Genomic DNA, 18,122 nt, shown 5'->3' on the forward strand with positions numbered 1-18,122 from the left:
AGCAGAGGAGAGCAGGGAGGAGAGCACGACGGTGAGCAGGGCAGCAGATTAGCGCGAGCGCGAGCAGTCGAGCACGAGGAGTTGCGGTGCAGCAGGACAGCCTTCCTTAGTAGTAAGTACTTATATTTATGAAGTTGATAAAATATAGTAGGTATAATATTTGCATATTTTATGATGTCGTAACAGAATCAGCTAGTTATTTGAATCATAGATTATGTATGTACTTATATTTAGATTAGAAAATATAATTATAGCATGCAGATATTAAGTTGCTAAAATAGAGTAGGTGTAAGATTTGCATATTGTATGATCTCGTAATAGATGGTACTATAGTATAATAGTAATCGTAATATTTAGATTAGAAAATGTAATTAGAGCAAGTAGACCGTTCGAATAAATTGGATAAATGATATTAAGTTGGTAAAATAGAGTAGGTATACTATTTGTATATTCTATTATCTCGCAACAGAAGCAACTATAGTGTAACATTAACTGTAATACTTAGAATAAAAAAATATAATTAGAGCAAGTATAGTATTTATTCTGTTCGAATACATTGGATAAATGATATTAAGTTGGAAAAACAGAGTAGGTACAATATTTGCATATTTTATGATCGCGCAACAAAAGCAACTATAGTGTAATATTAATCGTAATATTTAGATTAGAAAATGTAATTAGAGCAAGTATAGTATTGATTCCGTTCGAATAAATTGGATAAATGATATTAAGTTGGTAAAACAGAGTAGGTATAATATTTGCATATTCTATTATCTCGCAACAGAAACAATTATAGTGTAACATTAACTGTAATACTTAGAATAAAAAATGTAATTAGAGCAAGTATAGTATTTATTCTGTTCGAATACATTGGATAAATGATATTAAGTTGGAAAAACAGAGTAGGTACAATATTTGCATATTTTATGATCGCGCAACAAAAGCAACTATAATGTAATATTAATCGTAATATTTAGATTTGAATATATAATTAGAGCAAGTATAGTATTTATTCCGTGCTAATACATTGGCTAAAATAGAGTACGTATGTAACATATATCTAATTAGTTATTTGGTCATTTACGTTTGTTTAGCAGAGACGCTATGACTATCCATATTTATTATGGAGAACGTCCCGCTGTTTTGCATGGGAGACTCGTGTCCATTCAGAACTGCCAGCACGTAGAGAGTACGGTTGAGCTACCAATTGATCTAGAAGGCTTACAAACACATGTTATGAGCCTTTTGCGTCTAAACCAGCAGTCCTACAATGTTATCCTAGAGGGTGTTAGGCCACGGCCTGTACCAAACAGCTCGCTCATTGTCCATACGTTGTTCGATTTGAGAAGGAATAACGCTTGGGCCTTGTACTCACGTAAGGTATTAGAGGAGAACTTTGAAATGGGAGTGTACGTAAACATAGTATCACGACCGGTGCATGGTGAAGAGGTGGCTACCGTGGAAGGATCAGACCATAATGTGATGCATGATGAGGCGGGAGGGAATGTCGGGGAGGGCACTTCGGGTACGGATGGACCCGAAGTGGACTATGGTGAGGTAGATGCACAATGCATGGATGATGAAGTCAGTGGCAGTGGCAACAAAGAAGGTGCTGACAATGATGATCCGGTGCCGGCGATCCAGTACTTTCATGGTGCTGGGCTGCTTAATTGTACCATCAGTGAGTATAACACCCTATCTAATTGGGGATACCAGAATAGCGACATCCAAGTGGGGCAACGGTTTCAGAATAGGAAAGAGGTCATCCACTTTATCAGCAACTATACTGTAATCACAAGAAGGGACCACAAGTGTGCCCGGTCTAACCATACGGAGTATGAGGTCAGGTGTACGAAGCACCCGACTTGTCCTTACTTCGTATGAGCCCATAAGCCAAAGCACGAGAACTATTTTGTGCTGAGTAGACACACCTCACATACATGCAGCGAAGAGGCTATTAGGAATGTGAGCCACGCAGTTGATGCGAGGTTCATAGCCCAACTACTCATCACCCTTGTTGGCACAAACATATGTTTGTCGCCAAAATCCATTATGGAGGAGGTGCAGACTAAGATGGGTATGCTGATCAATTACCACACCGCGTAGCGAGCAAAGCAGAAGGCATTGAAGATGTTGTTTGGAAGTTTCGAAGACTCGTACCACTACGCACCGAGGCTGATGCAGAAGATTACCATGACCAACCCCGGGACCTAGTGGGCCATAGAGGATGAGCCGATCAGGCTGGATGATGGGTCATACAGCAACACTGATCGATACCTCATTAGGTTTTTCTGGTCCTTTGGCCAATGCATCGAAGCTTTCAGGCATTGCAAGCCGGTGGTATGTATGGATGCCACATTTCTTAGCGGCAAGTACCATGGTAACCTAATGACAGCGATGGCGGCGGAGGCAAACAATCAGATAATTCCTCTCGCGTATGCATTGGTTGAGAGTGAGAACAATGATAGTTGGTTGTAGTTCCTCACCTTGGTGAGGACACGTGTCGTCGGCAATAGGGAACGAGTCTGCATCATATCAGACTGCAATAAGGGCCTCTTGCATGCATTGGATGTGCTGCATGACAGCACAAACCCCTCCATTGCTTGGCCTGATGTGGAGAGAAGGTGGTGCATACGACACTTAGGTGCGAACCTTTACTCAAGGTATCACAACAAGGGTCTTGTGAAGAGGTTCAAAGGGTTATGTCTTCAGAACCAGCAGGCGAAGTTCAACGAGATATGGCGAGAGTTAAATGAGACCACTCGTAAGATGATGGCACAGCAAGAAGCACAGGAGGACCATCTGCGGACGCAAATGGTGGGGGGCCAAACCATCATTAGTCGTTCACGTGGTACGTTTAGCCAGTGGATAGCGGGAAAGCCGACGGAGCGTTGGGCCCTATTCCATGATACTCACGGTTCCAGATGAGAACATAGCGTTTGAAAGATCGTATTTTCTTTTTGGTTACAAAAATATTGTATCTAAAATTGTTGTGTCTTATAATAGGTATACGATCATGACAACGAACATAGCTGGGGCGTTCAACAATGTCCTAAAGGGTGTACGTGGCCTCCCATTGTGTGCCATGATTGAGCTCACATTCTATAGGACGGCTGACTACTTTCGAGACCGTGGTATAGCTGCAATGGAGTGCAGCACGCGGTTCGCACCTAAGGTGGAGGAAATCCTATCCAGAAGGAGGAGTAAGGCACACTTTCATCGGACTATGATCTACGACCGGACCAACAATGAATTTGAGGTCATGTGTCATCGTCGGTACACTTTCTGGATACAGTGCGGGGGACACCGTGCAACAATGTCAAATTGGTCCTCACGAGGTGAAGTGCACATGCAATAAGCCAAATCTGTATCATATCTCGTGCTCCCATATCTTGGACGCTTGCAGTCACATGGGTAGGAACGACGGATCACAATACGTATCACCCTATTTCACGATCGATGCACTGAGGAGCACATGGCTTTCAAAGATACGTTCATTTAACATCAGATCCAGCTACAAAGCAATCGAGGGGCCTAAGTGGGTACCTTATCCCAGGGCCAGACGCACGGATCCTGGAAGGCCTAGAGCCACGAGGCTTCAAGGTGACATGGATGCAGCAGATGCTGTTGATGGACTACGTAGGTGCAAAATATGCAAGCAATCCGGCCATGACAGGAGGACTTGTCCGACCCGGCGGTAAACTATTAGGCTACGATCGAACTGGATTGTATTAGCTTTGGTGCTAGTGAGTTTGTTATATGAAGTTTGTTAGAAACATGGATTGCATTGTAATTTGTTATGAACGTATTATGTGTTGTACCTATTTTGTAATAGCTGTTGTCTTACTTTATTTTATAATTGAACCATGAGGCTTGAAATCATTGACATGGCTCACGTTCACCTTCCCGAGCTTCTTCAACTACGGTATGACGAGAACCACAGGAGAAGGATGATTTTCGCAGGGCAACAGGTACATCGATATTACGTGAATTTTATTTGCTCTAATACCTTGGTACTTACTCTATAAATGTATTGCATACCTTTGCAGTTGCTCTCATTGCGTTTCAGGAGTGTGCGCAAGCTTAAGGAGTTAGACCCTCGATTCCACGAGCCCCTCGCACAGGCCGAACTACTATCGTTCGCACTTATGATGGCAGGAGCTCCCATGGAGGGTGGTGGCAGGACTCCACTGCCACCGATCGAGGTCTCACTGCTCACAGGCCTGGTCGACCGCTGGCGTCCTTAGACGCACACATTTCACTTTCCTTATGGAGAGATGACCGTTACTTTACGGGACGTTGCCATGCTGACCGGGCTCCCGATAAGGGGCACCCCGTTAGTACTTCCACGACCAGCAAAGGAGCAGTGGAAGAGTTATATTCGCGGCAGGTAATTATTTGTTACATAAAGCATTTCATATGTTGCAGTGTTGTTCGTGGTTCATTGATTCTCTGCACCTTGTAGGTTTAAAGTGCATTATGACATGAAGGATGTAGGGCTCTCCATGTCATGGATTCATGGCCTACCACAGTTCAGCCCTTACCCACCGGATGCGGACGAGGCAACAGTTATGCAGCATTAAGAGGTGTACTTATACATCTTGCTTGGAGGCATAATGTTTTGCAACACGGCAGACGATTATGTACTTCCGCATATTGTATGGTTAGCGCGTGAGCTCACGTCACGTCCGTACGAGCCGACACATTACAGTTGGGGATCTGCTGTGTTGGCTGCTACATACAAAGGATTATGTGCCGCAACCCAATAGTCAACGAAGATGGGATCTATTTCTGGCTGCCTACACCTTCTACAGCTCTGGAGCTGGGATTATCTCCCGATGTGTCAACCGTGGGTGAGCAAGACCTACTATCCAGTTCTCATCTCTGACGGCGTCGCCGACGACATGAGGCCAACGATGGGTTATAGGTGGCTTCATGCCAAGCTGCGATGGAGTCACCACCAAGACCATAGAAACTACGCCCGGGTGATCAGTGACCTTGATGTCCTCAGCGCCGATCTTGTGGAGTGGGATCCATGGCGTAGTGAATGAGTGGCCGAAATTGTGACTAGCGGCCTCATCGCACCATCTTGTTTCCGTGACTCCGACCTATGGATGACTAGATATTTTTTGCTTTATATGAACAATGTAGAAGTGTATTCTCCTGACCGTGTGCAGAGGCAGTTTGGTCATCGTCAGTTGGTGCCAGTACCTCCCCCACGAGACGCTGGTCAGGCGCACAAGTAAGTGTGTTACTGTATATACCATTCTTATGTTACGAAATTTTAACTATTTATGTCACATACAGGAGGAGTGCCCAAGGAAACGCAAGCACCCACGACTGGTCGGAGATTAATGCAGAACACATAACCCGATGGATGGAGTCTAGCCTAGTGGATGTCGTCGTTCCTGCGGGACAGTACGATGATATTACGTACTGGGAGTACCTTGCGTGGTATCAATCACGAACACGTCCCACCTTACTCAACGGTAGCGTACCACCAGCCCCCAGACCCTTCCCCGAAGCTCGTGCCCGGCTTCTTCATGCGGTGGTAAGTGATGTTGTACTTATAACGATTTTCATTAGTTTCTCATCCGTATTACTGATATAACCCTCAACAACAACAGACCGAAGTGGGGTACGAAATGCATAGGTATGCGGAGCATGAATGTGGGGAAGCGAGTGGGTCAGCCACGCGAAGGGATAGGCACCCTCTCCGGGAATACATGAGGACGAGAGGGTCTCGCCTTTGGTCCGCGATACGTGGACTAGGTGGTTGCGCCCCGCGTTATAGGGGATACGACGTACCCGCCATGGACCCGTCCCGTGCCTCCCACAGCAGGCGCTCATCCAGTGCTCATGAGGCACATTCACAGGAGGCCCCTTCGTCTGCGGCACATCACGCATTCTTGTGCTGGAGCCAAGGAGGTGATACTTGAAGCTCCCGCTCCTGAGGAGTGCATACTGGGTTCCCAGCCCCCTCCGTTCACACAACCTACTCAGGCTACGCAGACAACTCCACCAGGATTATCAACTCACCACGAGGATGTCATTGACTGCACACAACAGACGCCCACCTGGAGTGGCACTCAAGATTTTGACTGGGTTGCTGCATTGCAAGCGAGCAGCTTCACCGAGCTACTGAGCGGCCAATACCCCCAATATCCCGATGCACTAGGGGGTTCACACTGGTACCAGGAAGCTGAGACTTCATTATTTCGGACTCCCACCGAGCACGTACTACCGGCAGGCACACTCCCGCATGACGATCCTACAGCGTGGTATATGCAGGGCCGAGTTAGCGGTTCTGGATACACATTCGGTGGAGTTGGAACACAGCATCAAGACGAAGATGAGGACCAAGGGCACACATGGCAGGGGCCAGCTCAGGCGACTGGGATGAGGGCCACACACCCGCCAGACGCTTACACTCCTGGGGATTGCTTGCGGTGTCGGCGTCGTTAAAGAGCTAGTGCAATATATTGTGATATTTCATTGTCTAGTGCAATATATTGTGTACTCATCTATTTTGTGTACTCATCTGTACTAAGTGGTATTCACTATATTATGTACTCATTTGTACTATGCCATACACTTCAGTGTTCAAGTAATTACATTTAGTTTACATAATCTTTTTCAACTAATTAGGACACATAACTTATTTATCAGTAACTTATTAAGAATTTGTATATATCATTTTTGATATTTCATACATGTTTAATGTTTATTAAATAACCAGCGATTCGTGCTTTGGTGCAGAGCAAAAAAGTTGCAGGGAAATCTCAATATGGCGAGAAATTCTACTACTGGCTTCCCATGGACATATACAACGATCGATATAGCATTAACTGCCTGCTTGCAAGTTGTGCGTGGAGGGAAGGATAATCCCTTCAAAGAGAGCAACCTAATCCAAGCTGTGTCTAAATTGAATACAAGACTGCCATATACTGCGTTCACCGTTCCACTTCTACATGTAACAACCGACGACCTTATGGCCCTATTACATGAGCGCCGCCGAATATATCTCAGGGTTTGCGAACTAGCCGACCATCCTTCTTTACTAGGTTTCTGTATGAGGCAACGAAGGATGGCTATGTTGCCCGACCAGTATGCATCCCACATACAGGTTCGTTATTTTCTATTTGATCACCATAGTTGTCTTATTGTTATTGATTCGAATACCCCTCTTCTGCTTTAGGCATTCCCAGAAGATGCGGAGTTAATCAACAAAGAAATACCACACCTCTTGGCAATGCAAATGCTCTTCGGTGGGGGTGTGCTGCCTGGTTCGCGTCGAAGACGACGAAGATCAGTGAACCCAAGGGGTACAAGAGCTGATGACAATTTGATGCCACTAATGCCTCGGTGTTCCACCAGCCACACAGGAGAAGGTTCAACTCTTACTACAAGAGCACGTCCTACTACCGTGATACCTGAAGACGACGACGACGACGATTTCATGCCACCAATGCCTCGGTGTTCCACCAGCCACACAGGAGAAGGTTCAACGAACAATACAAGAGCACGTGCTCGAACCGTAATACCTCCGGACGACGACGACGACGATTTCATGCCACCTATGCCTTGACGTTCCACCAGCCACAACCACACAGTACAAGGTTCAACGAACAATACAAGAGCACGTGCTCCAACCGTGATACCTCCGGACGATGATGACGACGATTTCATACCACCAATACCTCGACGATTTCGTTAATCTACATCATCACTTTCTATCGCCATTTTAAGATGATCACTGATACCTTGTTAATGTTGTGCATGTTCGAATATAACCTGTTAAGACTATCGGTCGCCTTAAAGACTATTTTTTTACTCATGCATTTTAAAATGTTTTAGATTAGCAACAAATTTTTAATTTTGTTACATAAATTACACAGTCAAATCACATAAATGCGGGGGAGCACGAAGAAAACATGTATTTCGGCACACGGTGTGCCGAATACCAACTGTATTCGGCACACCGTGTGCCGAAATACGCTTTTTGTTGTATTCGGCACACGACACTGTGCCGTGTGCAGGTCATTTTCGGCACACCGTGTTCCAAAAATTCGTTTTCGGCACACAGTACGCCGAATACATGTGCTAAATTCGTAAATACAGAAAATAGTTATCCATTTCAGCAAATATGGTAAAGTATGTTGTACAAAATCGTATTTTTGCCTTTTATCGTGGCAAGTCCAATTTTTTTTTTTACTTTCTAGACTTTTCTTGATTTTTTGGGAGTCTTCTATGATTTTATTTAGCATTTTTCTAGTTTAATCTTTGGGATTTTCTTAATTGTCAAAGGCCCTTGACTAACGGACTCCAGGCGTCAGCGACATTTTTGGATAGCACACTAACAGAATAATGGCAAAATGAAGAGGAGAGTTCGATTGAGCACCATAAACTAAAAATCCCCTTGGTTATTAGAGTTCACCGTCTCAAATTCTCAACCCCGTGGCATTTCAGCTACGTTTTCCTTGTCTTTTTTCGGCTTATGATATCGACCCTTTTTCTATTGCATTCGAGTAGGGGTCACTTTCTTATACATAAATTTCACTTTCTTATTACCATGGTACGAGCACATACTAGCGTTCATGCGGAAACTTTTCACCGCTCCCAAAAGGACCCCCTAGGAGTGTTGGGATGTTAGGTCAAGATTCACGACACGCTGTCTGAATCATAGTAAATCCATCATCCTATCTGTAACAACACAAATACACGTAACCTTGCATCTTGGAGAATAAAGAAAAGAACAACAAAGGGCACAGCTTTTACACAAAACACACCGGCCCGAATTTTCAATGCCTATTATTCGTTGTCGACCATACCAGATCAAGAGGGCATTTTTTGGTGGTTGCATACCATACCAGCCCTAGTCGACACACGTCCCTGATGCAAGATTAGCCCACTAGTTAGCAGCTAATTAAGCCGCGATTATATATTTGTCGCGTATCTCCTACCATATCTAGCCCTATCTCTTATTTAACTAGGTTATTAGATGGAGGCGTACCCTCCCTTTGAGAGAGAGTCAAGGCAACTTGATTAATCAAGTTAAATTAAGAGATTGGAGAAGATACGCTGAAGCTAATGGTGTCTCTTGCTCCCTTCGCCGTTTCAGACATTATTCTTGGACACCCATAGTTTTGGATGTCGATCGACAAGATCTCCAAAACACTAGTTAACCTTTAATTACTCTACCATGATATGTTGTTTAATACGTTAATGTAGCATACCGGATTTATAGGTAGCGACATGTGGCTAATAATCTACGTATACTGGAACGACTTAGTATATCAGAGTAGGCCCATGTAGGTGACGGATATAGCCGGACCGGACGGGAGGATGTGTCAACTTGCATTGCGTTAGTGCTACGTAGTATACTCCTAATAAGATACCTGCACTAGCTCTCCTTTTGTCGTAACGGGAAGCTGTTGGGCATCGCCAAATCAAGAGGCATCTTAGGTTCCTTGATTAGATTAGTTGGAGTACGGAATAATAAATTGCTCAAGTTTTGGTTAATCATTCGAAGAGATGGGTCAAGTCCTAACAATAGATGAATTAGGATATTTAAAACTATTTTAGTTTAAAAATAATATAAGATAAATTTATATTAATTTTTATCTAAATATGTTTTAATTTTATCTAGTGTGTCTACTTTACTAATTAAAACGACTATAACCTATCTAAGAAGGTAAATTGGAAGAATATAAATGCAGAAACGTAAATAAGGTAGAGACAGTAAACTCGGTATAAAGATTTTTTTTCTCGTGGTATCGATGACATGAATGTCACCCCTAATTCACATTGGAGCAACACAAAGGATATGATACCAGTTGACACCCAGTCATGACTGTTGAGCTACCAAGTCACAGAGATAAAGCCTCCACCTGGATAAGCCACAAGGCCACCAAGGCAAGGTCTCACCATTAGCCTCTCTTCCGTTTCCTTGCCGTCGTGATCACTTCGGAGTTTGAGCCACCAAGGTAAGGGTCTCCATGTCACCGCACAATCGTCTTGTCGCCGCTCCACATCAAGTCGGAGGGTCAGCAAGTTTGCCGACGAGCTACAAAGACTCCAAGGTGCCGACGTACCACTTGGTATAAGGTTGGATCACTCTTTGATTCACTCTCTAGGCAGTAATCACCAAGCAACACTCTCTCTAGATCTATAAGCACTAAACAGTCTCTAATCTTGTATTTAATCGCCTTGGATAATCACTTTAAGCGCTTTGGTGGCTTGGATGTCTTCTCAGGTATACATGAACTTCTCTAGACTCCAGCAGCACGTCACAACTTCAAATGACTGAGTGGAGGGATATTTATAGCATCAAACCCGCGCACTAGCCGTAAACCCAACAGCTTAGAAAAGTTGTTAATACTAGATGATCCGGTGAGAACAATAGTACTAACATCGGATCATCCGGTGAGTACACTCTCACAAACTAGCCATTCGAAGCCTACTCAAGCCTCTGTGAACACCGGACACATCGGTGTATATTTCATCTCCATCACCAGACTATCCGGTGAATATCGGGCTATCCGGTGAGTTATCCTAAGCCATCCGAGTCTTTCCTTTTTCTCTGTGTAAATTACTCCGATGTAAGCATTCGGTGCACATTACTTTATCATCGAACTATTCAGTGAGTTGACTTTCGCCATCCGAGCCAGTGCAATCATCTCTAAAAATAATGCTCTGATGTACACAACCTTCATCACCGGACCATGCGTTGCGTTGAACTTTGTTCTGCCTCTTTGCACTGTTCATTGTTCGGTGTGTGCAACACATTGATCACCGAACCATCCGATGTTTTGATCTTCAACTTCAATTGCTGCAAACTTCTCTAGACAAAATGCTCCGGTATGTATCTTCTCTGATCATCAGACCTTCTAGTGAGGTTTTTAGTCTCTCTCCTTTTCCAAATATGCTCCAGTGAGTTCAATATCTAGAGCACTTGACCATCTGGTGAGATAAATCTTCCTGAGACTTCTCCAATTCAGTTTAACTTTATTCCGGCTATCATGACTTCTTCATGTATTGCATCCATAAGATCTACTAACATATATTCTTAACAAATATGTTAATCTCATTAATTATGTTATCATTAAACACTAAAATTACAATAATAAATTAATAAAACCATTTTCGCTACACATCCTTCTCCTTTTAGCAACATGTAGTTATATAGTTCGTCTATCTCTCCTCCTGCCTGGTGGCATATTTTATCGTCACCCCAGTCTTGAGCACGGTCAGCATCCACACGATGTTAGAGGAGCTTGGTTGATTGGAGTCGACAGCCATTGACGCTGAAGTGTATAAACGGATCATTTTTTTTTACACCACTATATGTATAACGAGATCATTATCTAAAAGAAAATATGTATACGGAGATTGTTAACCAATGGTTTTGATTAGATGTGGGAAAAAAAGTAAGATTCTATATCAAAATTAACGTTGAAGTGATTTACACAGGAAAATCATTGGGTAATTGGATTGGATGTTACTCAACATCACTAGAGGGCTTTTTCCCAATAAAGCTCTCACAATTTGGGATGTTCACCGCATCAACCAAAAAAAAAAAAAAACACTCCTCACCCACACATACGTGATACATGCATACAGGCGTGTTTTTGCGTCAAATTAGTACTCAAAACTTTATATGGACCCTAGGTCCAGCTTGCTAGTTGACTATGGTGCAACTCTTTATTCTGGTAGAAGGTTATGTCTAGGGCAGGATTTAATTTATCGATGATAACCGGTTAAAATTTGCGGTTACCGAGTTTACCGTTCCGGTTCGGTTTCAAAAACCGAACTGTAATCGAATTTGAATTAAAAAATTCAAAATAAAATCCTAAAAAAACTAGAGATAATTCTAGGACCTTCTGTGAAAATTGTTTTCAAAAATAATATCGTTTGCATCATATTCTATAGGGAGGAAGTTTGAAAAAAATAAAAAAAGTTGAAGTGTGCGGCTCAGTTACTAACTCATGTTAAGGAAAAGCTTAACATGCAAAAACATATTTTTCTTGTATAGAACATAGCTTAAGAGGATCTTTAAAATTGATTTCACTTCATTTAGAGTTTTATTAATTTCTCCATAATTTTTACAAAGTTCACAAGAATAAAGTGAATATGTTAAGAAACAACACTGTAATTAACTTTTTCATGTCTACCATTATTTTTCTTACATAAAGCATAGTATAAATAAACAAATAAAAATAGTTTCACTAATTTTGGAGGTGAAATGTGTCAGTTATGAATTAATCTAGTCGCAACACATTTACACAATCCTGCATGTTACAATAACTAATTCATGAGTTCATGTATTTTTAAAAGACATAGGATCATATAATAAAACCAACAAAATTAGTTTCATGATTTTTGGATTAGCAAAGAGTAAACTATGCATTTAACCTGGTTTAACAAATACATTTTCTCACAGAAAATTTTCAACTATTTTATGATTATAAATACTTTTATCACGTAGATCATGTTACAAGGAAAACAACAAAATTTGTTTCACTTGATTTTAATCTGAGATGAATTAGTTATTAATTTTACAAGATTGAGCCAATATTTGGGTTTTTTATTGAACTTCATTGAAAATCGAGAAAATCGTTCGATAAATCGAGAAAACCGAGCGGTTACCGATAATACGGAAAATTCGAGAAAACCGCTCAATAAATCGAGAAAATCGCTCGGTAACCGGTCGAACGGAGAATCTGACATTTTTTTTTTACAAATTTCAAATTTTAGTAAATAAATTTTGTACGAATTTTAGCCAAAATTTGAGGAGTTATCACGATAACCACTTATTTTTAGTTACCGGGTGTGATCGGTAACCAAAGCCCATTCAGTAAGTGAAACCTTGGTCTAGAGGAGGCAATATGGCGCATGCTTCTTCTCTCAAGTTGCGTTGCATCAAGGAACATTTCATGGGACAACTTTCTCTTTTTTAAACATGTTTATGGTGTCTAATATTATCTCTTGGACACAAATACATATTATTTTAGATAAGATAGGATCTTTAACGTATAAATTTGATCATTATTTTCTATTAAAATAGATTTATTAAATTTGTGATATTATAAAAATATTTTAAAAAATCTACATATATAATTTTAAGTTTCTAAATTAAATATTTTTAAAATTATTGTGGGTAAAATTTTTAAAAGTTTTAACGGTATGTATTTACAACCGTTAAACTTTGTTAGGAAGTATGTACCACGAGGTTCTGGTTGTGCCAAAGCTATGCCATTGTCGATGCAAGGGTCGATGGATACTTGTTACATTTTATTTTTTATGGTACGGATCGATCTCGTATTATGATTTCTTAAAATCCGTATTTCATGGGTGAAATGCGTGCATAGCTCACAAAAATCACATTTTCCTCATAAATTTATTCGCTAAATTTGGCCATGAATTCTTTGGACGCCCTTCCATCTCTCGTCCACCCCACCCTCTATGATTGGTCCTAAACGAGCGCACGAACGCATGGCTCCCAATTATTGGAGCTCGACGGCTCCTAAATCCGCTGCCCCACAAAACATATAGCCAAAACAAGATGCATGGAAGCCAAGTTGCTATAATCAAGGAGAGCTGCAAGAAAAAAGAAATCCAAAAAACCCCCAATTTACATCCATAAATACTCTTATTCTCCACTTGCAATTTTTCCTATTCCATTTCTTCTTCTTCGTCTTGGCACCAGCCTGCTCCTTCTTGGAAGAGAGAGAGGAGAGGAGGGAGAGGGAGGCATCGGTGAGCTCGGGAAGCTGCGTGGGGCTTACACCAAGGCCCCACCCTTCCCCTGCTCACTCACCACACTCCCCTCTCACCAACTCTCTCTTATCTCCTTCCAAGATCCCACCTTGTTTTGTTTCCCCCATTTCTTGATCTTGGTAGGACCATTCCTTGATCTTTCGCTCGCTCCAGTGCACTCATTCCGGCTCCGGAGATCCCATCTCTGGCTCAAAGAAGCCAAATTTTAGCTCAAATTAGAGTTGTTTTTGGCTGCTCAGCTCGTGTCCCTGCACGAATCAATCCAAGGACTCCCTGCTCGGCAACAAGTGTCCACCGTCCCCCTGATCCCCGGGCTTCGATTCGATCGAATCTGACCTAATTTAATTTTTTCTGTCTCCCGCTGCGCTTTCTTTTTCTCCCTCCTCTCGCAAAGTGGGTTCCATCGCGTCACCCGCACGGCTCCTCCGATCGGGCGGAGCAAGAAAGCGGCAGAAAAGATAAAAGGCGAGTTCTTGATGCGGTTTTGGTTGTAGCAGCAACTCCACTGTTTGTGGCTTGGCTTTGTTATTTATACGCATCAGCGCCCGATCGGAGCTAGCGTTCCGGCAGCGGCAGCGAGCTTCTTCCCCGGCGCTCGCTGATGCTTGCCCTGCTCGCCGCCTTCTTCGTGTCCTGCCTTCTCTTTCTGTCTAGGCAATGCGCGCGTGACATGAGACTGTTCCTCGCGTCCCTGTGCCAAGAACTCGCGCTGTCGGTGCTCGGATTCTTGGCCGGATACCGGCTGCTCGGAGGCGTCGCGGCTGCGGACACTATGCCGTTCATGCCGTCCTTCAAGAGAAAGCGGGCGGCGGCCACGGTTGAGAATGACGAGGAGGCAGCCGGCAGCGGCGAGCCATCGGTGCTCGACCTGCCGGAGCTGGCCATCGATTGCATTCTCGAGAGTCTGCCGCCGGCGGAGCTGCGGAGCATGGCCGCCGTCTGCCGCTCGATGCGGGAGCGGTGCCGCGGCGACCACCTCTGGGAGCGCCACATGTCGGAGAAGTGGGGCCGCGTCCTGGGCCCCGCCGCCAGGGAGGAGTGGAGGGCGTATCTTGCGTCCGCCAGCGCCGGCGGCGAGGCGTGCTGCGCGTCAAGCGGCGGCGGTAAGCGCCGGAGGTGGCTTGCCGCGCTGTCCTGCGTGTGCCCGGTGGTCTCCTGGATGCGACCCAGGGCCGACAGCGGCAGCGGCGGCAAGTCGTCTGGCCCTGCGCTGGATGACTCTATCATGTCGTGGTATCTGTCCATGGAGAGTGGCAAGTTCTGGTTCCCGGCACAGGTCTACAACCGAGAGGTATCATCTCGTGTCCTGGCTGTTACTAGCAGTTTCATTGTTGCAAAGCATACTAATTAGCAATCTTTGTCAGTGCTTACTAGTGCTAATCACTAGCCTGTTAGCGTTGAATTGCTGGAAAATAAGTTGTAGGGAAATGTTTACGTCTTAATTTTGTTGAATAGATTTGCTTCTCGGCGTCCAGCTGAGCTGAATCTAGTCAGGCTTGCGTGCTGGCTTACATATGTGTTCTTTTTTGCTCCTCCTTTGTTGGTTTCAAGAATTCGGTTATGTTTGTTGAAGCAATCCTGAGGCTTCTTTTCTGTTTTGCAGCATGGGCATGTTGGGTTCATGATGTCATGCTATGATGCAGAGCTCAGTTATGATTTCCATACCGACACATTCCGCGCAAGGTACTAATAACTTTTCTGATTTTTACCTTGATGGCCAGAAAAATTGTGGATATGTTCTGATGATTGTGTGGTGAACACATAGAAGCAAGATGATCTGTACATGCTGAAAAAAATGTTTCTTCAAATTGTCTTGCTGATTCTTAAAATTATTGATGTGCCAGGTATCCACCACATGGGCGACGAACTGTGGTGCTGGAGGACAGAGTGCAATGGGACAGGGTCAGGGCACCGCCGGTCGAAACTCTTGCACATGATCTGCATGCTTCCGACTGCTTACACGAACTCCGGCCTGGCGATCACATTGAGATTCAGTGGAGAAGGAACAAAGAATTCCCATATGGTATGTTCCCGAGCACCCAGCAATGGAATCCTTGCTATAGGCTGTGCCATAGGAATTATTAAAAACTGCCATATGGCATATGCTGATCTTATCTGATAGTGGTGAGGAGTATTTTACGAGTGGATAGTGTGTTCATTCATACGCATTTCTATGCTTGGCAGGCTGGTGGTATGGAGTTGTTGGCCACTTGGAGTCATGTGATGGAAATGAACACTTTTGTCGGTGTCATCTTAGTGGTGAGAATATCTTTAATCAAAATGACTAAATTAATTGACTTGACTAATAATTACAAAAGTTGTTGCATACACATATGCTTTTGATAGTCATGTCCCATGAACATGCCTGCAAAGTCTAAAGAACATTATAAAACAACTTCGTGGCCTCAGACTCATTTGCCTCGTTCATCTATGGAAAGCAAAATGCTACCCCAAAAATGGTCAATTAAGATATGTAACATATGTTTGACCTCAATTTTACTATATGGGTGTTGTACACTATGTAAGTTGTATTCCTATCAAATAAGCTAAACTACCATCTTTTTTAATATGTTTCTGAAAACAGCTGCTTAGTATGTATGCGAGTAAACTTTAGGGACATAATTTTCATTTGTTCATTTAAATGATATAGGTGCAGAGAAGTAATTAGGGAAGGAAAGAATTAGTTTGGCACGTGCATATGAACAACGCCTTTGCGACGAGTCTAAAAACCCTTCTCAAGGCCGTTCTCGCGCAACAGTAGTAGCAGTAATCACTCCAACAGCAGCAAAAGCTGCAGTTATCTCCAGTAGTCCATCATAAAGATTGGCAAGGTTGTAAATCTTCTCAAATTCTTGCAGTTCCTTCTCCCACCTCCGTTGTTGGACAACACATGCGCCATCTAACTACACATGAGATGGTTGATCGCCGTGCAAAGGGATTATGCTTCAACTGCTTTGAACTATTTTCTAAAGATCACCTACCTCAATATTAAATGAAGAGAATTTATTTTCTAGAATTAGAAGAAGATATAGCTGCATACCAATACAATGATAATGGCTGATTCTTAGGCACAAGAAATTCAACTCGAGAACGAGTTGTTTCGTGGCAATGAGGGAAATGATATAGGTGCAGAGAAGTAATTAGGGAAGGAAAGAATTAGCTTCCTTTTAGGTTTGGAATAGTTAGATTTCAGGATTGATAAGTTTCGTAATTTAGGATAAAATCAGCTAGGAGATAGAGTTGGATTCGTTTTAATAGTTAGTTGGATTAGAATCGTGACTCGTTAGTTGACCGACTATATATGGTTTGTAATACTGTGTATTAGGATCAAGCAAGAAATAAACAAAATAAAGATCAGAGCTCGTAAGGCAGGGCGATCCAGTTATCCGCCCTCAATATTAAAAATTGTTTTATCCATAGAGTCAGCATCGCGTATTCTGAAGTCCGAATAAAATCAAGTATTAGACTCACGTAGGATGTTGAGGTAAAGAATCACGGTCTCTGCAGCTACAGTAAACAAGATATCAAATCATTTTCGTCGATCCATTTCTTTAGTATGAATCTGAAATATTTGTGTAATTTAAATGTAATTGAACTCGAATATCCTGTTACCGTACAATTTTGCACGGAATGAATATCACTTGAGATAACCCTTTATAAAAAAGCAGTATGAACATGAATTACAGACTAAAATTTATTTGCAGCCTTTTGTGTTTTCCTATACTGTACCTTAATTAACCGAACTTGGTTATATTATAGACACCGTCGTGCTGGAATTCAATCAATACACGCCTGGCTCAAGATGGAGGCAAGCATTGGTCAACCGGAAGGACCACAGGGAAGAGGGCAACGAGGGCGATGGGTTCTACGGCGGAATAAGGAAGCTCCGCAGCAAGGATGACATCTCCAAGTGGAGGCAGCTGTGGCCAACAGATATCCTGGAGTAGAAGAACGGATTATCTCGCCATTGTGATTCATCAAATTGCTCATCGATACCCTCAAATTGACCATTGCTGTGCTCAGATGACAGCCATTCCTGTGCTCGTGCTGTGTACACGGATTAGATCACGAGGTGGCAGATCTGGTAGCTGGACACGGTTGTAAACTTACTGTCGGGTTTAGACGGCACAGATTGCTTCCAATTCATGGGACTGTAAGCCTTGTAACAAAATCTGCAGCCAGTGTATGTAGCACAGTCTGTGCCTTTTGCCTGCTGTTATAGCTGTAGAGCATAAAGATCAAATGTAAATTACATCTTTTTAGCTTAAATTCAAGACAAATTAGGATACCTCCTGTCAAGGGTTAGTCTCTGACAATAATTTTAGAGTGTACTGATCGATGGG

The 18,122-nt window shown here is 43.0% G+C and overlaps 1 protein-coding gene across 2 annotated transcripts; it reads left to right on the top strand.

The window, feature by feature from the left end:
• Positions 1–13,563: 13,563 nt before the first annotated feature.
• On the top strand, positions 13,564–18,067 carry LOC133899725 (F-box protein At2g32560-like). Of its 2 annotated transcripts, none has more exons than XM_062340786.1 (5): positions 13,564–15,070; positions 15,383–15,462; positions 15,624–15,802; positions 15,964–16,038; positions 16,638–17,532. In XM_062340786.1, the coding sequence occupies exons 1-5, from the start codon at positions 14,381–14,383 to the stop codon at positions 16,769–16,771; spliced, it is 1,158 nt and encodes a 385-aa protein (XP_062196770.1). In that variant the 5' UTR covers positions 13,564–14,380; the 3' UTR covers positions 16,772–17,532. The 2 variants fall into 2 exon arrangements, with proteins under 2 accessions (XP_062196770.1, XP_062196760.1); XM_062340776.1 differs by lacking the exon at positions 16,638–17,532 and adding an exon at positions 17,539–18,067 and having other exon boundaries at positions 13,568–15,070.
• The last annotated feature ends 55 nt before the right edge of the window (positions 18,068–18,122 follow it).

The sequence above is a fragment of the Phragmites australis genome, chromosome 2 (assembly GCF_958298935.1).
Source record: "Phragmites australis chromosome 2, lpPhrAust1.1, whole genome shotgun sequence".
NCBI lineage: Eukaryota > Viridiplantae > Streptophyta > Magnoliopsida > Poales > Poaceae > Phragmites > Phragmites australis.